The following is a 27,514-nucleotide window of genomic DNA, read 5'->3' on the forward strand; positions in this document are numbered from 1 at the left end:
TGTGTGTAATCAGACCAATGGATGGGCAAGATGTCACGGGCGGGGTGATGTAGAGACCAGAAAGCATAAAAGCACATGCGGTGGAACCGGCGTCAGCTTTTTGTCGTTCAGGTACCGCTACTGTGTGTCTGTCGATCTGTGTTGTGAGTCTTATTTAGTGTTGTTTGTCCCTACATAATCACTTGAAATAAGCTCCACAATGAATTAAGTGCAGAGAATACTGCACTTGGGTGAGAGCAGATCGCATTACAGGTTGTGCGTTCCTCACTGCTGGGGATACACATAGTCCGTGTGTGGTCTGCTCAGGAGCAGAGCACGCAGAGTCAGTTCTCGAGGGGGCTGACTGCCCACTTTGTAAGCATTTTGTTACTGCGTATGCTAGTTCTCAGAGGACTCTCTTAGAGGAGGGAGCTTTCACCAGAGTTCCTCGCGGTGCCGGCCCCACTTTTGCTGAGGCGGAACTAGGGCTGGGTATCGTTCAAAAATGTTCGATATCGATACCCATACCGATACCTTGATTTCGATACCGGTTCCTGAACAATACTTTTTTCGATACCAATTTTATGAAAACAGTTTTAACAAGATTACATTATCTCAAAAAACAGATCTGCGGACCGTTATTCTCGCTAGATAATCTTCGGCTAAAACGTCCTGACGCCTATGGCCCAGGACTTTTAAGGGCCAGCCCCCTCTGGGGAAGAGCAGTGTACACCTCATTATACGGTGCCCATCGCTCCTCAGTGCCCTCAGGAGATCGTTCTGCCAACACTGCCAGTGTTTCAGGGTGCAGCGGTTTCCCGCTAGCGCTTCTCTCAGTCTCCGCCCGGAAACGTAACGGTACTGGGAAGCTTGCTACCTCTTCGGAGGTCTTTAGAGCAGCTGTCCCCTGCCGGTCCTCCGCTTCAGGGCACCAAGCTAGCAGCTCTAAGTATACCTGAGGCCAGTCTCGAGAGACTGGTTCCCTTAGTAGGTCACCTGGCAGTGTGGGAGCCCCTGCCTAGTGCATCTCGTTGGGTCCTGCCTAGCAGGCTCTGGTTCTACCAGTTTAGTCTTCTTGGGAGATGATGCAGATCTGAGGAACATTGCTTCAATAGAAGACTTCAGTAAGAGAGTCCGGATGCTTAAGGCTTAGGACTTCGGGGGGGGGCAGGCCCCTCTGGGGATGAGGGGTGTACACCTCATTATATGGTGCCCGTCTCTCCTCAGTGCCCTCGGGAGATCGGTCTGCCAAACCTGCCAGTGTTCCAGGGCACAGCGGTCTCCAGCGAGCACATCTCTCAGTTTCTTCCGCCCGGAAACGTAACAGAACTGAGAGGCGCGCTGCCCTTTCGGGGGTTCTTAGAGCAGCTAGAGCGGACGTCCCCTGCCGGTCCTCCGCTTCAGGGCACCGAGCTAACATCTCTAAGCACACCAGAGGCCAGTTTCGAGAGACTGGTTCCCTTAGCAGGAGGTTCGTGAGGTTTGCTTTTGGGGCAAAGCATACCAATATTGGTTCTTCCCCTCAAAACGGTCACTGCAAGCGTTGTAGGCCTCCTCTCGCTGCTGAGAGTTTTCGAGGCCTCTGCTTGCGAGAGCTCCGCTGGGACAGTCTGTGAGTGGTAGGGCCCAGGTGAGCCTCCTTAAAAAATCCCAGTGTGTGGAGCGTAGCAGGCCTCCTCTCAGTTTAGAGAGTCTTTATGCTGAGGCCTCTGCTCCTAGAGCCTGACCGATTGGGCTCAGGCCTCCTCTCGCTACAGAGAGTTTTTGAAGCCTCCACTCAGCTCCGCTGGCGCAGTTTTGTGAGGGGTTGCTGCAGCCCCTCACAGGATACCTAGTGTACAGAGCGTAGCAGGCCTCCTCTCGATCCAGAGAGTCGTCATGCTGAGGCCTCTGCTCCAAGAGCTCGACCTTCCTTCGTTGAGTGTCGTCAGGCCTCCTCTCGCTCAGAGAGTTTTAGAGGCCTCCGCTCGCCAGAGCTCTGCTAGGAGGATGCCCAGTGTACAGAGTGTAGTAGGCCTCCTCTCACTTCTCCTTGCAAGATCTCCAGCGTATGGAGTGTAGCAGGCCTCCTCGCGATCTAGATAGCCGTCATGCAGAGGTCTCCTCTCCAAGAGCTCGACTGTTTCGGCGAGTGTCGTCAGGCCTCCTCTCGTGCAGAGAGTTTTAGAGGCCTCTGCTTGCCGGAGCACGAGGAAACTGTACGCCCTGAAGTGGAAGTCTCACTTCATGGTGCGGGGGTCGCCAGCTCGACCCAGTCAGCTGCCCGATTGGTACAGTTCTGAAGTTCGTGCAGGCCCGTTTCTCCGCAGGGTTAACCCACTCTACCCTGAAGGTCTACATGGGTAGACACCCCCTGGTTACATGTTTTCTCCAGAGGCTGAGGCCTCCGGCCAGAGAAGCTTTTTGCGATATGGTGGCAGGATGCTATTCCATAGCCTCGAGTCCTCTGCTCTCCCCTTTCTTTGGGATCAAGGCTCACTCCTCAGATGTTGGCCTTCGGGACGCAGTCCCTGCCCACTTTAGCCACTCGTGGCCCTCTTTTCTCTCGCCCTAGCTGTGCTCCATCAACACTAGGCAGGGATTTGAAAGTCTGGCGGCGTGGGTATCTCGTTCCCAAAGTGTCTCGACGCAGCTCGAGTTCCTGAAGAGGAACGTCCCAAGGTTACATATGGCCACAGCCATATCACCCTGCAGCCCAAGACCGGTTGCCCACTGAAAATAAGCAGGGTTGAGCCTGGTCAGTACCTGGATGGGAGACCTCCTGGGAAAACTAGGTTGCTGTTGGAAGAGGTGTTAGTGAGACCAGCAGGGTCTGCTCACCCAGTGGTCTGTGTGGGTCCTAACGCCCCAGTATAGTGATGGGGACACTATACTGTCAACAAGCACCGTCTTTCGGATGAGACGTTAAACCAAGGTCCTGACTCTCTGTGGTCACTAAAAAATCCCATGGCACTTCTCGTAAAAGAGTAGGGGTGTAACCACTGGCCAAATTCCCTCCACTGGCCCTTATCAATCATGGCCTCCTAATAATCCTCCTTTTATGCTTCCTGGTCTCTACGTCACCTCGCCCGTGATGTCTCGCCCATCCATTGGTCTGATTACACACATGATTCAGAGCGTGGTCACGCTGAAGGCATTCCCAAAGCGTCTCGACGCAGCGTCTCGTTCCCTCAAGGAACTAGGGTTACATACGTAACCTTGGGACGTTTTTCGTCTGTTGTCCCCATTAAGGCTATAAATTTTAAATGTGTATATTACATAAAAGTGCACTATAGTGTTTAGATGGCTTCCAAGCTAACAGCTAGGACTAAAAGCCACGGAAATCAACTTTTATTCCCCCTCCAGTCTAGAATGGTTGCACCATTGCGAGAAAGGAAAAAATATGATATATATGCTATAATTTGTTGTTGAGGAACAGATATGAGAGATGGCTTGTGTTTTCCAGCTAAATAGAGACGAGACTGGCTAAATCATCTTATATTATCTTGTATTGTGAAATTTAGATCATTAAGTTAGCAATTTCAGTGACATGTTTTGCTGTCACTAACATTACAGAGAATACTGACGTTTTAGTGAAATACTGTTGCTTTGCACAAATTGAAGCATTTTTTCCCCCTGCTTTTGCTGTTTTTCTCCTGCTCTTCTGATCCCTCTGTGGATCTGTTCACTTCTTTATCCCTCTAATTAAACACCATTTAATTTTTCAGCTAGAAATTTCTACTTGGATCATAAATCAGGCTATTTTTTATTTATATCTTGTCTTTTTAATGAAGCCTTTTCAGAATCTCCTCTACATGCAGTGCAACAGTCTGTCTCTTGGAGTCATTTCTGTCTGTTTGCGTCTCTATCTAACTATTAATATTTAAATAACATTGTTGAAAGAGGCTGACTACTTTTCTTTTTCTCTTCGGCACGGTCACTGGTTCGATTGTTTTGAGATATTAAGGCAATATTTGGTTTAATTTACTCTTGAAAAGTTGTTCTTGGAAAGTTTTTAAAACGGCAGTGATTGTTATATTCTTTAACTCTGTCATTCTGTGCTGATATTTACATGCAAACCAGTTTGTGTGGTGTTGGCATGTCTGAGTTACAGTTAACAAAATGTTACAGGTTCAGTACAAATTAAGCTGTATGTAAAGCATCTGTGACATGCTATTCCACAGAAAAGAGGGAATGTATTGTACCAGGGTAAACTGTAAAATGCATACATATAGTAGAAATTGTTGTATACAGTAGCATGATAGAATTGCTTATTAACTTTGTAAAATTGTATATGAAAAAAGTATATGCCTGTCAATAGAGCTTAACTTGTACACAACCCAGAACATTTCTTCCAAAGTACTGGGCTGGTGACAAAGTGTATCGTCATGTTGTAAATGTAAATGCCTTTATATGTGCATATTTATCCAGGTGCACTTCAGATTGATCAGAGTGAAGAAACCGATCAGGGTAAATACGAGTGTGTCGCGACCAACAGCGAAGGAACGCGCTACTCAACACCAGCTAACCTTTATGTCAGAGGTACAGCTTTGTGTTACTTATTTGAGTGCTGTAGAATTAGACAATAAAACCTGTAAATAACACATATGTATGAATAATGTAGTCTGATCTGTCTGATTCTTCTTAGATCATCTCCTCTTACCTTAGATATGTTGTCATTATTTGTTTTTTCTATGCTCATTTCTCACTGCCGGGACTCTTCTATAGAGTTGAGAGATGGTAAGTGTTCTTCCTCTCCAACCAATGCTCTGTTCTTACTTTAACCTAAGTCTTAGACCCTCACAGCCACATAATCATTCCCCTCCACTGGGATTCTCTCCCTCCGGACAGTCTATCTCACTTTCCAGATCCTAATACTGCATATGTCATTTGACACTAATCCACCATATTTCACCTGATCCTACTTAACCGCATTCCATAACATCATGCTAATAGCAAATGATTTCATAGTAAAGCTGTGTACTCATTTGAACTTGTGTCCATCTGAACAAATAATTACAATTTAATTCATACATTCATTTTAGGTTATATGGGTGTTCATGTTATAGAATACTGTGACATTACAGCACCATCATTTTCTGTATCTTCACAATTTATAAGCAGGGGAGAGAAAGGTTTTTTTGTTTGCAAGAAAAAATTAGATACAATAGAAGGAAAATTTATAATATATAATATATTCCATGGTGTCCTAATGAAATTACAAGAAAGCATGCATAACATAAGACTATAAAAAAATAAATATTACTAAAGAAATATTACCCAAAAGGGTAACACTTTACTATAAGGTTCCATATCAGTTAAATACATTAGTTAACATGAACTAACAATGAAACATTTTTCTAAAGCATTTATGTGTTAGTTAATGGTCCATGAACTAACAATACATTTGATGATATGAATATGAATATGATTTAGAATACAATTTCGGTTTTATGGAATATATTCTATTTAATATGAATATGATTTAGCCAGTAAAGGCCAGTGTTTTTAACTTTTTTTTCAAATCAAATTTTTTCTTTCTTTAATATTTAATTACATTTAAATGGCAAATTCAGCATCACTGTCTGATACACTTAACTCCCCAACTACCATTTTGGGAAAAATGCTTCTTTTAATTATTCATGGCTAATTCTTAAAATATTTTACCTTGTTTCGTACTCTATCAATTCCCCAACTTGTATGAAATATATTTTTAAGCCTGGATAAATTTGCTTTAAAATGTGTACATTTGACATGACATCAGTATTTAGATAAAAAAATGTGTAGGACTTTTCTCATGCGTTCGCAGGCAGCTGCTTTTGATGGGTCCTTTCTAATTATATGACCAGTCACAAAAATTGTGCATAGTCTGGGACAAAGCACAGCCACATCTTATCCCACTCTTCACTAGAACACAGATTGATAACCTGCAGCATACAACATCTTGAGGGCATATCGTATTAGGTGCAGTGCTCTCTGTAGCATTAATAATGTCTTTAGCATGAGTTAATAAATGGCTCACTGTCTTTCACACCCTCAGTGCGTCGCATCCCTCCTCGCTTCTCGGTGCCACCAATGGATTATGAGATCATGCCGGGAGGAAGTGTGAATATCTCCTGTCAGGCAGTGGGCGTTCCCATGCCATATGTCAAATGGATGCTGGGAGCAGAGGATTTGACTCCAGAAGATGACATGCCTATTGGGCGGAATGTTTTAGAGCTCACAGATGTACGCCAGTCTGCCAACTACACGTGTGTGGCCATGTCGACTCTCGGAGTTATTGAAACTGTTGCCCAGATCACAGTTAAAGGTACGCAGGAGTGATATTTAAAAGGCTCTTTGAAGATGTTTGATGTTATTAAAGAAAGAAAAAGCTTTTAGTTAAACAATATGTTCCATGGGCAGAGCCAGTATTTAGGAAGCAGGGTGGCTAATGGTTGTTCCAAAGCCTAGTGAGGTGGCTTGCTGTCTAATGCCTGGCCAACTGAAATATGACCTCATAAGTCAACGACTTGGAACATTCTTCATAGGCAGCAACTCACTCTGGGTGCACACAAAATCAACATTTGTCTCATTTCCTTTACCGTCTTAATATTTGTTTGACTAAGCTGGTTTCAATGCATTGAGATTGCCTTCCCTATAAGAATTTCTGCTTTTGAATTTGGCCAAAAATTGCTTTTTAGGAGGTGTAATTGCTACATTCTGGAACAACCTTCACATTAGGTCTGTGAAGCCTTAAATGCTATACCATATGTAGTGATGATACTCAATGAAAATGATAAAAAAAATCTTAAATTTAGTTTTTGATAGAAGTCTCATATGTTCACCATGGCTGCTTTTATTTGATTTTAAATACAGTAAAACAGTTAAGTGTAATGTTAAACTTTTTAACAATTTTCACTTAAGTATTACACAGCACACAATATTAAACAAATAGATATTTAATATTTTAAATAAATGTCCCTGATTTATCCGTTTTCTCCTCCTTAGCCCTTCCCAATCCTCCAGGAGCTCCGGTTATCATGGAGCGATCTGCCACCAGCATTACTCTAATGTGGGACAGTGGAAATCCACTTCCTGTATCTTACTACATCATTCAGTATCGTCCCGCCTCCTCCACCGACCCCTTTAAAGAAATTGATGCCATAGCAACAACTCGTTACAGCGTGGGTGGACTCAGCCCCTACTCGCATTACCATTTCCGGGTCGTGGCGGTGAATTCGATTGGCCGTGGCTCACCGAGTCAGACCGTCGAAGCTCGCACAGCCGAACAGGCACCTAGTTCCCCTCCTCGTCGTGTCAGAGGTCGTATGCTGAGTGGTTCCACAGCGATGGTGCAGTGGGAGGAGCCAGAGGAAGCCAACGGTCAGGTGGTTGGTTACAGGGTCTATTACACCTCGGATTCGTCACTGTCTGTGAGCCAATGGGAGAAGGAAATGGTTCGAGGGGCTAATTTTTTGAACATACGAGATCTGACACCGAACAAAACCTATTATATTAGAGTTCTCGCCTTCACTGCAGTGGGAGATGGACCTCTTTCCAGCGACTTGCACATCATTGCCAAGACAGGAGGTGTGCAGAATGTGAAGTTGGGATTATTTTATAGATTCTAATATTGCAGCCTATTTTGTTTCCGTTGCATCATTCTCTAAAAGCATCGTCTTTCTGCCTCCTCTCGTTTCTAGTCCCGTCCCAGCCCACTGAACTGAAGGCAGAGGTGAAATCAGAGACCAGCATTCTTCTGTCGTGGATCCCTCCTGCTCACAGTGGTACAGATGCCATCACTGGTTATGAGCTTATTTATAGGCTTGGAGACCAGCCAGAGCAGGTACACACACAGACACACACATACGAAACGTTTTCATTTTGTAGTGTCTGGTTTAATACTAATTACTTTAAACCTCTGTCTTTCAGAAAATATCATTTGATCCAAGCTCCAGTTATCTGCTGAAAAATCTGAAGCCATTTTCCACCTACGTATTTCAACTAGCAGCACGCAGCAAACACGGCCTGGGGGCATTCACCAGTGAAATCACCATTCAGACTCCACAAACACGTATGTACTGTGCAGAGCTTTTACACTCTTCTGCTTGCTGAAAAGACAAAGCTACATATTTTGGATGCTGGCAGGCTTCTTAACTCATTTAATCAGCAAGATGTCTGTGCTCAGCTTGGTCTTTTCATTTAATTTCATAGTAGTTAAACTACAGTCCACTTTTTAATGTCATTAGTTACAAGTCACAAAGTGAAATTTAAGTAGCAAAAATCATTTTTTACTTACAGTATATGACCATAAGACAATATCATTTATTTTTACAATGAGATCATTATTTACTCTACCATTCAAAAGTCAAATATTTTTTTAATTAATTAAAGATTAGGATTTCTATTACAAAAGATTTCTATTTCAAATAACATCTGTTCTTTTGAACTTTGTATTGATCAGGAATCCTGAAAAAAATGCATCATAGTTTCCACAAAAATATTAAGCAGCTGATCACAATATTGATAATAAGAAAAAATGTTTCCTGAGCGCCAAATCAATATAGTAGAATGATTTCTGAAGGATCGTGTGGAACTAAAAATTGTAGTAATGGCTGCTGAAAATTCAATTTTGCCATCACAGGAATAAATTACATTAACATCAATTAATTTAAATATATTAAAATAGAAATCAGTTATTTTAAATTGTAATAATATTTCACAGTGTTTCTTTTTTTGATCAAATAAATGCAGCCATTGTGAGCATAAGAAACTTCTTTCAGATACATCAAAAAGTCTCACTGACCTCAAACTTTTAAACAAGGACATAAAAACTAGGATTTAATGGGGTGACAACATTAAACTTGAACAGATAATTGAAACATAAAGCTAATACAACTTTAAAACTCCCCTATTTATATTTCTAAAAAATATAATCGTATACACATGGTGATAAACAGCAGCATTTAACTAAATTACATGAGTCATGAGTCTTTTTGTGTACCTTTTCATTGAAATGAACCATCAGTAGGAACAGATTCACTTAAATGAATCAGATTTCCCCATGATAGACATAGTGAGTACAATTTAAGAGAGCATGTTTTTGCTGGGGTTTTTTTAGGCTATAACGCTTCGCTACTTGTTGAAAATTGTTGCTTGTTACTGGGAGAGCTGTACACTAAACTGAAAGCAGTTGTCAGGTTCTGAAAATTCGAGTGAATTTAGTTGGTCTCTAACACTGGTTGACACACTCACCTATAACACAAAGCAGTCAGATTTTGGTAGTGTCATCATTCCTATTTAACAAAGTTATAGATGTATGTGGATGGGTTAAGTGTAAAGAGCAGGTAAGAGCTTGAGACGCTCAATGAAAGGAACTGGAAAGAGGGAGTCAAAAAAGTAAGTTTTATGTTAAACGTATTTGTTTTTCGTTTCAGTTCACCATGTTGACAATTATTTGATGTCTTTATTTGACCTGTCTGTGACAACACAACAGCATTTTACATGTCTATTTTGTCCTTTTATGTGTCTTTCTTTTTCTTTTCTTCTGATTTCATTTCATTTCCACACATTTACATTCGCAACAACACTAAAACTAACCATTGATACATCAACACACAATTAAACCCGGCCACTTCTCTAACCACCCAATCAGAGTCCATACCCCATCCCCAGGAAGTCACATGCATAAGCCCCTCCCCCACAAGTCTATTGCTCAGCTGGGCTCCACCCCTGACAGATGAAAACGCAGTCATAACAGGATACTCCATCCGATATGTGGCAGTGGAACGGGAAAAAGACCCCGTACAGAGGATCTCGGACATCCCATCTAACTGTTTCCGGTATCGGATAGAGGGGCTGAAGAAAGGGACCCTGTACTCTGTGTCAGTTGCTGCTCACACTGACACAGGTCAAGGGCCTGAGAGCCTACCGATATTGATCCGCACAGGAGAAGATGGTATGTCTATATGATGGTGCCTTAATTTGACCCATGACCTGAAGCTAAGCCTCCCTTTCCTTCATCTACCAAAGGCACACTTGTCCTCTCAACATTTGCCTTATTCTGAAACAAGTGCTTGCATTATTCCTGACATCCCCCAAGCTCCTCTTTCTTGAAGTATTTTTCCATCTGTGTCGGCAATTGCATTTTTGTCACCCTGGTGAAAACATGGTCAGATCCCTATCCAAGGCAAAAGTCAACGAATTGCCACACCTCTTTTCCTCACCTTTTCCGTCCTCCTCCTGTGATCAGGAAGGAATGTTCAGCTGTGATTACATGTCTTTTACTAAAAATGCCCCTTTAGTGCCCAGCGCACCACCACGGGGTGTGGATGTGGTGGTTTTAAACGCCACCTCTGCCAGAGTGTCATGGAAACCTCCAGTTGCTGAGCGACAGCATGGAAAGATTCGTGGTTACCAGGTGACATACGCCAGACGAACAGCAGGGGAGAGAACAGTCTCACCCAGAATTAGGGAACTCCTACTGAGAGACCCGCAGGTAGGAGACTTCACCTCACTGACACACACACAAAAATATACTTCTCAGTCAGTACTGCTGCAACCCGTCTTTAGAAATACTCAATATTCACTCTTTTAACACCAATATGTGACCCGTGCTGGCAAAATTAGTTGGAATTCGCACTAATTTCGAGCTACAGGCAAAAGAAGTGAAAAAATGTCAGTTTTGGTCGTTTTGAGGTTTTCACTAAAATTGGTTCATTAAGTCTTCTAGCGATCCCATTGCTCCAAATAGTAATTAAACATCTAAAATGATCTTTATTTGTATGTTTTCTGAGAGGAGTACCTTTTTTTCTACTCACTTCTGGATGACTGCTGCTGCTTCTCAACAAAAGTTGTTGGTCAATTTTTTGCAAAGCGAAGCATTCCTGCTTTGTGAATATTCATATTGAATTCTCGATGACACGAGTCCAAAACAGTGAAATAGTATTTTCCAAATCCATGCTGATGAAAATAAAATGATCGTGCTGACTGACATTTGCAAAGCGCATCTATAAATGTACATTATTGTGAAATATTTCTTGGCGAGATTCACACAAACATAATCTGTTATGTCTTACATGAATGTTTAGTTAATGGTTGGGGAAAAATCTGATGTGTAACATTATATTAGATCCATGCATTAGAGTTGGTCTTAATATAGATGTGTCTCAATGTCAATCAAACATTAAAAGAAAAGACGGAGTGACATTGCGCATCTTCTATGTTAGTATTTTCTTTCTCAGCTTGTGGAAAAGCTGTTTGTGATGGTCCATCATGTGACTTTCTCATCACCACCTATTTTTGGTGGTTATCAGTGTATTACAGTTGTCTTGTTTTAAATCGTATTGTCTTAAACTCTGTCCTACCTAACTCTATTTTTGTCAGTTTAAATTCTTTTCATTCACATACAAATAGCCTCATTCAGCCAATAAATTCATCAAGGCAACTATTGGTTTCTTGTTCAACAAATTTTCAATTAATAAATATTAATCAATCGAAATAATTTTGTTATTATGAAAATGAATAGTGATATGAGAGTAAAGTGGCATTTGGAAGATCAGAAATTACTATTGAGATTACATCTTATCTGTATGAGTATTATTACATTATCTTATGAGTATTTTTACAGGATGTCATTACTGAACCAGTCAGTATTTGAACGTTTTAATTTATAAACATTTCAACTTTTTTATTCATATTTATTCATTCATAATTAAATGTATAATTTATTGCTAGCTAATTGTTGTGTTAATAAGTATAAGGTTTATCCAACCTATTATGCAGAAAAATGTCACCACCATCATATAACAAAATCCACACCATCACACATATCAAAATGAACTTGATCGATACATGTGATAATGTGATAGTTGAAACAGTTTGAAGATGTTTTTCTTTTTCAATGTTTCAAGTAGTGCTGCTAATTGAAGAATCACTCACATATATTAGAAATATGATGCAGATCCCAACTATCACTTGATCTGATCAAGTTGTTTGTTTGTCAGAAATTAGGCTTCGTAGCTCAGCTAATGCTTTCTAAATAGACTTTAATTTAGCCTAAATCATCAGATAGCATCAGTATCTGCTCATTATCCGCATGCTGAGACAGAGCTTCTGATAACTATCTCAAAAACTAAGAGCCTTAAAACCACCATGTAATTGTCCCAGTGAACCTTTCACACTATTTATTCTCAATAGACCTTTTATTCATTGTGTTGTTGCGAATAATCATATTATATCTTTGCATTCACATCAATGTTGTCTTGTTTTTGTAAACAGCCACAGAACGACTCAAAACAATATGTGAGTATATCTACTTTGAATATGACCCAGAATGATTCATGCATTTACATGAATCAAAGTCCCTTTGAGGCAAATCAGTTCACTTTGCGGCTATCTTGGTTATGCCTTCAGGCAGCTTTTGTTTTATCTAGGCAGTAGGCATGAATAGACATATACCTGAGTGCATAAAAAATGCAGTCTGTTTTTCAAGTCAAATCAAATCATTAAGATATCAATGATATGAAAAAGTTGCTTCTTTAGCTCAAATCAAATGCAAGTCCAGCTAATGTATTTGCACATACTGTACTAAAGTAAAACGGGCATTGTCTCAATCAAAATGTTATTGACTCCTTTAACCGAGAAGCTTGACATCCATTCGCCGCCATATTGAGCATTGCAATTTCTCCCATTAATTTTACAACAAATCCTTGCCTTCCTCCTTACTCAGTCTCTGATATGAATACAGATTATGTGGTGCAGTGTTACAGAACATTTGGTTTCTTTGTTTGTTTTTTTTTGTTTTTTTTTTAATTAGTGTTATGGTAAAATGTATATTTGTTTATTAGGACCTAATTTTGACTGATTTATGGCCGAACACTGAATACTCTGTGACTGTGGCTGCATTCAACTCAAAAGGCGATGGAGCTCGCAGCAAACCTGCAGTCATCAGAACTAAACCATCATGTGTGTACACACTCCCGCTAATGCATTAGTATATACACTTGTTTTTATGTTTATCTCAATGTTAAAGAGAAAGGTCACCCAAAAATGAAAATAATATCATTCCAAACATGCATGATGTTTTTTTCCAATGAAAACTCAGGGAGACAATTTGAGGATTGCTCTTCTGCACAATCGCTGCAACTGGATATTGAGTTAATTTTTTGGAATTGTAAGCTGTGAGTTAATTTTTTTTCGATTCATAAATTAATCATTCATTGAACTGGATCAAATGATTTACTGAAAGACTCAAAATAATTATTTTCCAACAAATCAGACTACTTCTAATGGTAAATGTCAAGAGTGAATATCACTGAATGAGTTCAGCTTTTTTGAATTATAAGGTCTTTGATGTATAAACGAATCATTCAGGCCAAGTTTGTGAGCCAGATCAAATGATTCACTGAAGAGATCTGAGTCAGAATTATTTTCCAACAAATCAGTGTATTTCAACTTTTGAATAAGGTGTGAGTTCAACTTTCGGATCATTACGTGAAATATTCAGACCGATATTGTGAACCAGATCAAATAATTCACTGATAAGACTTTAATAAAAAAAAATGTGTTAACAAATCACACTAATTCTATTTACTTAAAAAAGCTATGGTGGATGTCAAGATTTGTAGTGAATATCAGTAGATATCGAGTGACATTTCGATTCAGCCAATTAGTGACAGGATCAAACAATTCACTCAAAAGAGTACTTCTCTTATTAAAGCTATGGTGAATGTCAAGATTTCCTGTGAATTCATTCTTCTGGGGATTTCAGTGAGTCATTTTTAAAGGTTGAACTCTTTAGTCCCTGTTCATTGTAATTCCATGGAAAAGAACATAGAAACTTTTTTGTTTTGTGTATTGCACAAGAAAGTCTTTTCATTTAAATTTTTGGGTGAACTAATCATTGAAGTAACCACAAAAAATCAAGTGTATCACTTAACCCTACACATATCTTAGCTGCAGTGCTACATATGTAGTGTTGATCTACAGTATTATTTTCTACTCCACAGTGCCAGGTATGCCCCTGCTTACAGTTGCGCCATCAGAAGATGGCACTGCCCTGCTGAAATGGCAGCCTCCTCCTGCTGGTCTGTCCCCTGTGCTGGGCTACAGGCTCTCATATGGCCAAGCTGACCCAACCTCAGACTCCTTCATGGTGCAAGAGCTAAACGCTGAGGAACGCACCTACACCGTCCCATCTTTGAGCGCAGGGGTGCTGTACGTATTCCGTCTCGCGGCCCGTACCATCTGGGGTTACGGATCAAGCGCTCAGGTCACACTTTTAATACCAAACGTGGTGCAAACAACCACAGACGACATGGTAACAGCCTCAGGGACAACAGATGTTTTAAATGTGAGCGTACAGGAAACCGTTCAGCTTTTGGCTAACTTAACAGCTGAAGACATTAACTCCTCTTCTGTGATCCTGAGATGGGAGCGACCAAAAAACTATGACCGGATCCAAGGTTACCGTGTGTGGTTCGCTGTCACCTATAGTAATGGGACAGACATTGCCATGGAATCAGACGTTTCAGAGGCCACAGTGGTTCTTAACGGCCTAAGGCCAAATACTGAGTATGTGGCAAGAGTATGCGTGCTTAGCAAACACGGCCCTGGGCCCTATAGTCTTCCTATATCCATCAAAACACAACCAGCACAGGAAGGTAGGACTCGTGTTCATCCTCCTCACACACAAACATTTACTGTCAGGCAAGCCTTCCTAAACAAAACCACTTCATTTTCATTACTCTGGAAGGATATTTTCTGTTTGTCTGGTCATTTTTTGTCTGTCTTTGTTGGTCTGAGTTTCTTGTGCGGTGACGTCCATTAAGTGTAGATAAAAGGTGAGAATCTCTCTGTAAATGGATCTAGGTGAATGTGGAGTGCTCCATTATCTCATAAGACAACTATGGTAAAGGTGAGCCTTTAGAAAAGAGTGATGAATTCTTTTCAGCAGCACTATGAGAAAAAGTAACTTACTAGCTCTTTTTTCTCCTGACGGCTCTGTGCACCCTTTACGGATAACAGCCTGATGTGGTAAATGTTTTTAGTAGAAACAGTTGAAAAGATTCTTTGATGTTCTTCATAAATGCTATAGCAATGCTGGAGGCCAGAGGTTCTGCTCAGGTGAGCTGAAGTATTGATGTGTGATGTGTTGATCTCTTGTTTTTTTTTTTGTTCTCTCTCTTTAATAGTGTTTGCTGTGAACTTCAGAGTGAAAGCTGCTATGAAGAGTTCAGTGCTGCTGACCTGGGAGTCACGAACTACCAACAATAAAGCACAATCTCTTATTGTAAGTACTGCGAAATACAGTACTTGGCTGCGTTTGTGTGAGAGCATGAGTCTGGTTTTACTTACTTACTTACTTTTGTCATTTAGCAGACGCTTTTGTCCAAAGCGACTTACAAATAAGAAAAAGTAACTAAAACTAAAAGTTACAACTCTATAAATACTATATACCCACATATTTAAGAAAATAAAGAAATTAAATAAAATTGACACATGCATATAACAACATTTCAATAATAAACATATAAATGAATAAACTAAAATAAAAAGCGATACTTCTATCCCTTGCCGGTGTCCCTGCCCGGTGGAGTCGCACGGTAGAGTTGATGGTCTTTACACTCTTAGGTCTTCACACGACGACTGCCGCGGTATAATAACCTTTTTTATACCAATCCAACAAATCACCATTTCAATTCAGCTGGACCCACTTTCCTGTTTATCAACTAAAAGTGGCCAAGCAAGTGCACACACTGACAAGAAATCAGAAATAATAAGAATAAGAAATCTGATGTCAGTTCTTTTGCTGTTTTTTATTTTAAAGCTGGTTTTGTGTTTTTAAGCCATCTTGTGGCCCCCTTTTAAGTGGGCCCCAGACCCCTGGTTGAGAATCAGTGGCTTAGATGACAGAAGATATCATTAACTCAGTATAAAAACAAACATGTGGGTGTGTGTGTGTTGTTCCTCCATCGCCACCCTTCATGCAACATATTGAGATGGAATTGTGTATGACAGTGTTTGTATAGACGTGTGAGTGTGCACATGTTAGCAAGTGTCTGAGGTATCAGTATTAATCTCTCTTTGCCCTCCTCGAATGTGTGTGTGCCACAAAATGTGCATAGTCTTGGTTGGTTAAGTGTGCAATTTACGTTTATTTGCTTTTCTATTTTCTGCTTCTCTCTCAGATCTCATATGGTGATGGTGGGAGTGTGGAGGTGGATGGGAGGCTCGGGCAGAAGTTGGTGACTAAGCTGAAGCCCCAGTCTCTTTACACCTTCGTGTTAACTAGTAAAGCTGATGGCACTGGAGGCCTGCAGCACCGCGCAGATGCCATGACAGCTCCAAACCTGCTGACTAGGAAACCCCAGCTGCTGGACAAAACCACCTCTCAGAGCATCGCTACCCTGCAGCTGCCCACTGTCCAGGGACAGGCTAATGTCAGGTCAGGAATACACCAGTGAAAATAGAGGGTGGGATTTATTAAAAGCTTCAAATTTGACTTACTTTGAACTGTTTATGTTCAGGTCTAAAATAGCTTTCCAGATTTCCATTGTGGTTTCAAAATTCTAAAGTCAAAAATTCACAGAGGCTGCATTGATTTGATAAAAATTTCAGTCAAAATAATATTGTGAAAGATTACCCTAATAAAAAAGTAATATATTTAAAATACGTTTATTTCATACTAAGTATGGTTCAAATATATTAACATATTTACTGACATATCGCTCAAGACTTGCTGATATAAAAAGGATAAAGCTTTATTTGGAGTACTACTTGTGCACAATGCACATTTTTTTATATTAAGCATAAAATGTGTTTTAATGTCACTATTGATGAGGATTGTATGATCTTTGAATAATAAGTCTTTAAATGCAATATATTTAAAGAGTACCTAAAGTATACTTGCAATAGTTCCACTTTAGCACAATCACATATACTTCCACACAATTAAAGTGCATTAAGTACAAAATCAGTTGTTCCAATTTAGCAGACTTCAAGTATACCAGTTTAGTATAATAACTTATTATTATAATAACTTATAATAATAAGTATAATTGCAGGGTATTTTTATGAAGTACATAAATATGTAAATGTATTTGTAGTATACTTAGAATGGCATGAATGTATTTCAACTACATTTTAGTATAATCTTTTTCAATAGGGTAATGAAATTTAAAATAACTGTTTCCTGTTTTAATATTATTTTAATAATAGATATTTTATATAAATTATTCCTTTGAAAATCAGAATTTTCAGCATTCAGTTTTACAGTGTAAACATTTTTCTTTATGATTATTTTTTTTGGAGCAAAAAGCAACCCCAGTCTTTTCTTTATGAGATTCACCCATAATAATTAATATCATATTTTTATTGGAAGGGGTTTCTACATTGTGGTTGTTCCCCTGAAGAGGCAGAGAGGAGGAAACTTCCAGAATTTATGGAGTGATCCAGATGAGATGAACATTGATGAGGTTATACATTTTTGTAATTGAGTTGCAGATGTTGTAATTTTGTACAATTTTCATCAAGTTGTTCGCTGTCGTTGTTGAAAAAGCTGTTCAAAGTTTAAAGCACATGTTGGTTCAACACAGGGGAGTTGCAGTGTCTGTTGTGATTAGCTTGTGACCTGCGCTTGTCTGTTTTCTGGTTTCTCCAGCTGCTGAGGGAGATTAATGGCACCGGTCGCTCTGTGCGTCTACGGAGGCAGGCGGAGGCAAAAGCATACATCAGCGCTCATTTCCAGAATCTTCCAGCTGAATTCAAACTAGGAGACGGACGTGTGTATGGAGCATTCCTAAACCGGCCGCTTGTAAACGGACAGGAGTATGTGTGCTTCGTGCTGGCCATTCTTGAACTGGGCCAGAATGTAAGTCCTTCTTTTCTCTCTCATATTAGAGTAATTTGGGGTCCACTATGAAAATGTAGTGATTAGATATACGGTGTTAAATACGTATTGTGTGAGTGAATCATTTCTGAGAAGAACATAGCTCACTTTGAAACATTTAGTAAAGGAAATTATGATGCACTGCTTATTTTTAAATTAGGAATTGTGACATTCAACAGAAAATGTGGGGGCAAAACTTAAAATGCATAAAGCATTTTTTGAAAAACTACAGTAAGAACGATGTTTTTCATTTATGATTGACAGACCGTGTACTCCACGAGTCCATTCTCTGATGCAGTGCTGTTCTCCGATGTTGAGCCACAGCCAATCGTTGATGAGGAGGAGGGGCTTCTGTGGGTGGTGGGGCCAGTGCTTGCGGTCATTTTTATTATCAGCATTGTCATCCTCATCCTACTCTTTAAAAGGTGAGAGAGAAAGAGATTTGATCAGAGAAATGATTGAGAATTTGATGATTTGAATGTAGATTAAATGACATCAAAGGGATGAAGAAATTAAGTGACATTCATTAAAAACCAGGAAATTAATACATTTAAATCATAGATCTATGGTGAAAATAAATTTTTCTAATCCAGCTGTGCTTTAACTTTTTCTGAAATCTAAACTTGTTGTATTTTCTAGATATTGCCTGTATAGAGTTCAACTTAAAATCATGGTGTTTGTGAGTGAATCATTCATTAGAGTCAGTCCTTTTGAATGAATCTCTTGAACGATTCACAAATCAGCCTAAATTATTCATTCGTTTGAATGAAAATTGAAAAGAATGAGAGAGTAATAAGCAAAGGAATAAAAATGATAGATCCTTTATATTTTACTTCTGCAGAAGCTGATTTTATTTATCCCTAATTCTTTTTTCTTCCCTCACTTTATCTGTTCACAAACCAGCAAACCAGACAGGTCTGTGTATTATATTTCTCTCTAAATCTAATTATGACCGAAATGCAATATAAACTATTTCCTACTAAGTGAGTGTTGCTTTAATGCTCCTGCGCGTGTGATGTTACAGGAAGCGGGCAGAGCTGGAGGGCAGGAAGTGCAGCTTTCCCAGCAGCAGTAAAGCCATGAGTTCCCAGCATCCATCTGACCCAGTGGAGCTGCGTAGAATCAACTTCCCAACGGCTGGTAATTTATTGATGAAAAGACATGTCACAAACACACTCACACACAGGTACAGAGAGCTCAAGAATCAAAGTATTAGCACTTTGATGCACACACTGTCGGTATCAACACGATGCTGTCTCTTTTCTAGGTTTGCGTGCATCTATCATCGGTTATCGACGGTTATCAAGTTAGTTGTGGTTTTTGAAGTGTATATTGACTGCTTAACCCCATTCATACTTATGCAGTAACCGGTTTGGCTTTTTCATCCTCTTAACTCATTTGGCTCATAACAGGGGTGTATGTGAACACCTGCTGCAGCGTGTGAAGCTTTTCTCTCTCTACTCTGATTGACGTCACAAACAGCTCTCACACACCAGCAAACACTCATACATACACACTTTCCATTGTCTTCCCTGTTTTATATTTAGCAAATAATATTTTCTATCTCCTAACCTCTAAACCCTCACACAAACTTTCTGCATTTTTAGATTTTCAATAAGACATTGTTTAGTGTTTATTAAGATGTTTCCTTACCCTCCTTCTGGGGAGATTTGGTGAAAACCGATCTACACACAGACACACACAATTACAGCTAGCTCTCTAAATGGAGAATAAATAAAACAAATAATAAATAAATAAAACAATATATTAGAGATTACTGTAATTCAGTGTTGAATCAATGTTGATCTTGAATTTGTTGAACAGGCAACTATTGCAGACATGAAATGAACTCTTCTCAGTGATATTCTAAATTCAGCAATATTGATTTCTGCTTTAAGTTTAATTTGATCTGATTCAGCTGTTTCATTGTTTATTTCATCTTGCTTAATACTTCTGACTGTATTGTAATCTATACCCTCTCCTGTGCACATTCAGTATAGTTCAGATTTTATTTATAGAGATTTTAGAGTGGGATATGAATATCTGTCTGGGCGGAGGTCAGTCCCCTCCCACAATAAAAAAGTAAAAACACCCTAAAATGAGGTTTCGTTAGATTTAACCCTATAATCTAGTGTATCATTTTTAATACAGTACATATATTTCTAAGGCCTCTAATAATCAACGTTCTTAAAACAATCAAAACTGAAAAACTTCCCCTTTCAGGTCATGGTATCTTTTTCTTTTAGCTGTTAAATCTTGGCTGATTTTTATTAAGTAAGTTTGGGAAAAAGTTTTATATGGTAATATTTCAAGATGAACACTGAACGGACTAAAGCAACTTTATCCATGCAACATTTTTTTTTGAAATATCATGTTAAGATGTGAGTGTCAAATATATGTTCTATTATATGTCCACAACTATAATCCCAAAAACTATAGCTTTGATCATTAAATTAAGAATTTAAAGTAGTGATGTCAAGTCGATTAATCACGATTAATCACATCCAAAATAAAAGTTTGTTTACTTAATATATCTTAAATATATACATATATGTGTGTGTATTTATATATCCATATAAATATACACAGTACACACATATGTAAACACAAACGTTTATTTTGGGTGTGATTAATAACCGATTAATTGTTTTGACAGCACTAATTTAAATATCACCTTGAAATATAGAGTGACAACTGGTATTTATATGCATTTTATATAGGTAGCCTGCAATACTGTTATAAAGATCTCATTGATTTACATTACAAGCAGAATTGCATCTTAGTTTTTGGCCATATAAATATCAGCAATTGCACCAAATTGAGTAGTTTGGGCCTCTGAATAAAACAGAGGTGTTTTTCCCTCCTCAGTATGAGCTCCAAATTCTCTTTATTTCACACTCTATAAGTCATAAAAGCCTGATATGCAAAAACACATTAATTAATTGACTAAAGGTTCAATAAACTGTTCCATTCAAAGAAAAAATTATATTTTTCATATATCAGGCTTTACAGGGTTAACTTCTGGTGATATTCTTTTAGCAGTTTGCTCCTCAAAACCCATAAACTCGTGAACCCTAGTGCTAAAACATGGATGAGATCACTAACATTCTCTCACACTGCTCAGAGCACTCAGTCCAGCAGCGTGCCTTGTTCTCAGGGTCTGAACTGATGTGTTTGTGTGATGTGATTGACAGGCATGACCAGCCACCCTCCAGTATCCGTCTCAGAACTGCCAGCTCACATAGAGAGGATGAAAGCCAATGACAACCTGAGGTTCTCTCAAGAGTATGAGGTCAGATCTCACACTCAAACACACTTACATTCACACCCCACGGGTGTATATTAAGCACATATTGGCCAAGGAACGATGTGTGTTAGCACCACATTTTCAGCATACTATAACATGCTTTGAGTTCTTTTTCATGTACTTTTGTTGTGTGAGCACAGATTTTAATGCATAGGCCATGTGAATGTTGTGTAATTCATGGTGTGCTTCTTTCTTGTAGTCTATTGATCCAGGGCAGCAGTTCTCATGGGAACATTCTAACCTTGAGATTAACAAGCCAAAGAACAGATATGCCAATGTCATCGCCTACGACCACACCATAGTAGCACTTTCCAACAATGATGGTGAGATTGCGTGTGCTCAGTATGGCCAGTATTGCTTTTTCTATGTCTGTATTCATGAGAAATAGCACATTTTTAATTTTAAAGGGGTATTATCATGGGAAATCAACAAAGAGAAGGTTATTACCCATTCACATTTATTGCATCTTGCACCACTGATGTTTGTTATCTCTAAATGTACACTTAACTTTACCAGTGTTATTATTGTATGCTAAAACTATTAAATATTGTTTTGGTATAAAGCTGAAATAAAATTTTATATTAGATTAACATAAAAAACTTAATTGGTTCCTGCCAACTTAATTACCTTAGCAACTAACTGAAATAAGTTTCTTGTAAAATTACTAAAACAAAAACATAAATATTAAAAAGAAATATAAAAAAAAAACAATGACAAAAGCACATAACAAAATTACTAAAAATGAATATCATAAAATCTAACTAAAAACCTAAAAATAAACACTTCAAAAAGCTGAAATTCTAAGTATTAATATGTGCTATAATAGTATAGAAATAATACTAAAATAGCACTGACATATACTAATTTGAAGGTGATTCAGATCACCTCTTATACATTTGCAGAAGTTAAGATTTATTTTATATTGTGTATTTTAGAGCTGCTTGGTTTATGCAGTGTCTTCACTTTTTTATTAAATTTTTTGGCATTTTTGCCTTTAATGTGATAGGACAGTATAGATAGACAGGACTCGAACATTTAGACTCTGATGCTGCTTCGTCATTTTGAAATATCAGATCTGACACACTACTAATGGAACTGAATTTAATCTTTTATTTACACGCATTAAAATTTATGAAGAGCATTTAGTTTTTTTCTCTTGTCAGTTTGAAAGTGATTAAATTTTTGTCATTCCCTCTTGTTATGCAGGTGTTCCTGGCGGTGACTACATCAATGCCAACTTCATAGATGGGTACCGCCGACAAGGTGCATACATCGCCACCCAGGGCCCCATGCCAGACACGTTTTGTGACTTCTGGAGAATGGTGTGGGAACAACACACAGCAAATATCATCATGATCACCAAACTTGAGGAGAAATCCAGGGTGAGAGCACTAAATACAGACTACACCCAAGTTATGTACAGTCATACATTTCCAGAGAGAAACACTCACAGTCTCTGTTACAAAATCTAGCAAGCACTTGCTTTCTACTATAGTCAGTGGCATGATTGTATGTACAATGCATGCACGCTCTTGGTCATACTAATTATTACCTTCCCCAAGAAGAAACCCAAACATTTTAGGCAATTTTGAAATACTGACAAGGACATGTCCAGGAAAAAGATGATGTATGGTTACCCTAGTCGACTACCAGTGTGAGTGAAGTCAGTAGAGCTCACATGATCTGTCTTCTGTGAAGTACAATAGTTGAGTGTAGATTTTTCAGCCCGGAATCGACGGGGCCTGACTTTTTTTATGGCTCTAGGGCCGGGCTTTGGGCCAATTTTCACGTCATAGTTCAGACGCGGGCCGCACTGTCAAGAGCAGCTCAACGGAGTTTAGTGTCCAGCATCAGTAGCATGCATGCCGTCAGCGCAACTGAAGAGTTCTGCATTCAAATGCACGCAATAGGATAAAGCTTCACGCAAAGCCCTAGCAAAAGTAATTACTATGAATGTGTCAGAGGGAAATAATAATGAGATATTTTAATTATTTATTAATAAACTAGTGTTTTCTGAGTCTGTATCGCAAGGATGAAGTTGCCGATCCTGACTCGCCATCTCCTCATTAGACACGCCTTTAGAGAGAAGTGCATATTTGGATTATGATTATGATTATAATGAAAGAGTTTTTGTTTTTTATTTGTTTTATTTCGTTAAGTGGTAAATTAAAGCTTTCTATAGATATATGTGTCATGTCTGTGAGGCATGTATTCGCTGAGTTTCGGTTAAATCTTTTGTGCTCCTGTTCAAGACGGAGATGGCAGAAAGCGCATCGTGTTTCTTTTCTTTATTTTATAAAAGCACAACATTTTGTTGATATTGTGAGTGCTCACAAATAAAAGTAGACCCTTTACAGTTCCGAATGATGTCAAGTCAAGTCACTATTATTTGTATAGCGCTTTTAACAATGCAAATCGTGTGGCTTTATATCAGCTTTACAGTATTTAGACGGGGAAATAGTGTGTTGAAATAGTGTCATTCTCCTCTGGCGAGACAAAATAAGCAGTTTAAGTCTAGGCTAAAGTAGAGTCAGATTGTGCAAAGAACTCATCTGGTTCCTGTGGTCTTGTCCCGATGGCCGTCTAGGAGAGAGTCTTCAATGGCGAAGTATTACTCTTACCTTTATGAGCAAAAATGACGGCGTAATTAAAGTTGTTTCCACTGAAAAAAATGCAAGTGATCGCGCTGGCGACTTCATGTCCATCAAAGCGTGCTTTAGCTCCTCTCCGCACAAATTATTGGATATGCGGCTAACAGTGCACATTTATCTAGGTTCAACGTTTAAACATTGTTATATGCTTGAACTGTTTTGTATCTATAGATTTTATTTTAGGCAAGTCGTGATGATTTGAGAAAGCTAAATTGATCAAACATAGGCTATGATCAGCTCACTGTCTGCCGCTGGCTGCTTGGTCATTAGGCTACTTTAAAAAACAAAAACTTATTTAACGAACAAAAAATGCTCCAAACGTTTTTCTAAAGTAACTTAATAAAAAAAACTAAACGAAATGTAATCACTTTGCCATTACATATAAAACTGAACTATTTTTAATAGCTGAAACAGTAGCATAAGCTGTTTTGGGAGAAGGGGGAAAAAAGATGGGCTCGGGTTGAGCTCGGGCCGGTAATTCTGATAAGCTGTCAGACACAACAAATTCAAAACCATGTCAGAAATTGTTGGCATTCTGAGCATTTTTGATTTGTACTTTTCTAATTGTTCGTCTATATACATATTGTCTATACAATAATTATATGCATTACTAAAATGTAACTACAAAGGTTTTGCCAAAACAGCATGAACAACTGATTCCTTGTCAATATCTTATTTTTGTCTGCAATATATCTTTCTTTTTTAATCAGATTTTCAAAAGCTATGGGCATTTATGCAGGCCACCAAAAATGTTAGATTAAATTTTCAAACAATGTTTGCATCAGGATGCTTAAAATGCTGTTTAGGTAAGCAACTGACTGGATTTTGAAACAGAACTACTGAGATCCTTCAACACTAAATCAAATTCATAAAAACACACACAAACACACACACACACACACACACATACTAACCATACTAACTTTTTGATGGAACACAGCATTTGATATTTTCCATATTTCTCAGTGAGTCTATTGTGTGGTGTTACGGAGCAGAGTAAGTCTTATGCTGTTTGTCTATTATTCTCCAGATGCCTTCGTATTTCTTCTCAAAGGCAAGACGTCTCACTTGGTTAATTAGACCACTGTCACTTTTCACTTGAATGGTTGATATTCCGTGTCTCACCTCTTTCCTCCTTGTTAACTCTGCCTCATCCCTTTTTTACACCCACTCTCTCTTTTTCTGATCTGTCTCTTCTCGCTTCCTCTTTCCCTCACTGACTTCTGAGGCACATTTCGCCAAAGTGTAACTTGAATTTTTGACTGGTTATCACACTCACTGCATGCTGAAATGTACTCTCCAAGGGTGTGTCTCAGTCTATTCCCTAGTTCTCTTTGGTGGGAATTTTTAATCGGTTAAAAGGCATTCTGCTGATTTCTAGGGAGTGAAATGTTCAGTGCACTGGAATGATTTTGACAATGAGGCAACCCACTCCCTTAGTAGTGTAAATACTAGTGAACTAGGGAGCGGACTGACACATAGCCATGTGAGTACTGTTGTTGATGGAAAGCAGCCAGGCTGAAGAGCAGCTGACTGTCAGTGTTGATCTCAGCTGGTTCTTCAGCTCTCCTCTAATGTCTCCTTTGACATTGAGACATATGCAGCGGTAAGAGGTTTACTAAGTGTCTGCTGAACTGTGTGCAGAATAAATGCGATCAGTACTGGCCCAGCAGAGGCACAGAGACGTACGGATTGATGCAAGTCAATTTACTGGACACGGTGGAGCTCGCGACCTACTGCGTCAGGACTTTTGCTCTTTTTAAGGTAACGAAACAGCAGTGATCAGCACATAAACAAACACTTTTTTTACTCCAAAAGGTAACCTAATGGCAGGGTCGACCTGTAGGTTTTTTAGAACCTTTACAATTTCATGAAATAGGCTTTACTGGTGTGAACATTGTCATAACATAAAACACAACATATTTAACATTTGTGAGAAAGTGAATGAGAAAATTTGGTATTATGACTTTTCCATAAATTATTCACCATTTTAACTCTTTAACTCTTTTTTTTTAGTTTTTTGGAATTCAGTAAAATAGTCCTGCTGTGTGACATTATTAAAAGTACATATAAGTAACATTGGAATTACATGTTCACTAACCCTTATTAAAATATTAGTATACTTTAGACTAGAAGGTTAAGGAAAAGTTTATGGTTAGTAGAATAAGTTGACATGTACTTGCAAAGTTACTTATATATAAATGTATAAATTATTAAAATACAGCATACACAGTGTATAATCACAACATATATTGAAAATAAACATAAATATAATAACTATATACACATTTCTCTTAAAGAGCAGATATTTGCAGAAAGTTTTGCATTTGAAATGTTCACTCTGGCATCTTCATCTCCTTGGCAATGTCTGATTTTCTTAAGAAAATCATGCAAAAGAGTTAAAAAAATTACGCGTTTATTATTTTGATATTTGCTGCTTTTATTTATGGTGTTGTTGCTGTAGTTGGCAACAGTTTCAATTATTTGTCATGTGTTTCTTATTAAGAAATTTATCCTGTACATTTTTTTATTTTATTTTAGTTTGTCACTGTTATTGTGCTTTGTTGTGCTAAATGTTTATTACACATTGAATACACATTTGATGGGAAATATATTGAATAAAATAGCATTGCTGCTTGGATGAGAAGCATTCTCTGACATCTTCTATTCTAGTCTAGTCTAGTTTAATCTAGTCGCTTCTATGTGCAGAGTGGAAGTGGCGAGAAAAGGGAGGTTCGTCAGTTCCAGTTTACAGCATGGCCAGATCAGGGGGTACCTGAACACCCCACTCCCTTCCTGGCCTTCCTCAGACGGGTCAAAGCCTGCAACCCTCCAGACGCTGGACCCATTGTGGTCCACTGCAGGTAACTAGTACAGAATTGAGCAAACACATTTATATCCAGTCAGACATGACAAGGAAAGATTCTGAGAAACTTGTTCAGGTTCTTTCTATACCAATGAAATGTGCTTTTACTCTGTAGACAGTATCGAATCATTGGCCTAAGTTGTGTTGATTATATAAAATTGGTGTTATATCACACAGAATTGAGCTGCAGCTCATTTGTTTGTCTCTGTCGATGCGCTTTTTGTGGAGTCTGAGTGTTTTTGTCTGTGTTTTATTTTGCTCAGGCACAACCAAGCAACATTACTACAGTATAGACATGCAAGGTTTTTACAGATTAACTGATACAGGGAAAATAAATGACATAAAACTACATATGAGAAATAAAAAAACATTAAATGTCTTAAAACTAAGAGAAAGCTCCCCCAAACTCTTTCCTGTGGTTTTTATCTACTGCTTAACTTCCTCACAAACACTTCCTTGCAACATAACTATACATTTGAAGAATGTTCTCTTTTTCAAATTTTAGTTGATTTTTTACAGGGTCAGTATAGGTTATTTGTGAGTTTTTTTTTCTATTAAATACGTCAAATTATGTTTTTACTATTTCATCTTTTTCATTAACATTTGAACCACTTATTAACAAAACCAAACAAAATCCCAGCATTTATAACAGTAGAGGTAAAATGCATGGAGAAAAGAAGAAAGAGAGAGGAGAAAAATAATGATTTTAAAATATAATATATAATTAATAATTCAATAAAATAAAAATGTATACAATTTTAATACATTTATATATCTGTCTAATGATTTTATTCTATGAAACTATTTAGTGAAAATTATTTTACCACGTCAGTAATTATTATACAACCATTATGCTGGAA

The 27,514-nt window shown here is 38.4% G+C and overlaps 1 protein-coding gene across 1 annotated transcript in view; it reads left to right on the plus strand.

The window, feature by feature from the left end:
- ptprdb (protein tyrosine phosphatase receptor type Db) overlaps positions 1-27,514 on the plus strand; it is a 53,971-nt gene that overhangs the window by 20,253 nt on the left and 6,204 nt on the right. Inside the window, exons 6-22 of the mRNA XM_079420880.1 lie at positions 4,390-4,500; positions 5,999-6,268; positions 6,949-7,530; positions 7,644-7,786; positions 7,873-8,014; positions 15,135-15,232; positions 16,131-16,387; positions 17,324-17,417; positions 17,603-17,812; positions 18,095-18,255; positions 18,855-18,970; positions 19,098-19,136; positions 21,025-21,122; positions 21,337-21,460; positions 22,344-22,519; positions 25,433-25,552; positions 26,498-26,652. Coding sequence (XP_079277006.1) covers positions 4,390-4,500; positions 5,999-6,268; positions 6,949-7,530; positions 7,644-7,786; positions 7,873-8,014; positions 15,135-15,232; positions 16,131-16,387; positions 17,324-17,417; positions 17,603-17,812; positions 18,095-18,255; positions 18,855-18,970; positions 19,098-19,136; positions 21,025-21,122; positions 21,337-21,460; positions 22,344-22,519; positions 25,433-25,552; positions 26,498-26,652 — 2,896 coding nt within the window. The remainder of the gene's footprint in view (positions 1-4,389; positions 4,501-5,998; positions 6,269-6,948; positions 7,531-7,643; positions 7,787-7,872; positions 8,015-15,134; positions 15,233-16,130; positions 16,388-17,323; positions 17,418-17,602; positions 17,813-18,094; positions 18,256-18,854; positions 18,971-19,097; positions 19,137-21,024; positions 21,123-21,336; positions 21,461-22,343; positions 22,520-25,432; positions 25,553-26,497; positions 26,653-27,514) is intronic.

The sequence above is a fragment of the Barbus barbus genome (genome assembly GCF_936440315.1).
Source record: "Barbus barbus genome assembly, chromosome: 7".
Lineage (NCBI taxonomy): Eukaryota > Metazoa > Chordata > Actinopteri > Cypriniformes > Cyprinidae > Barbus > Barbus barbus.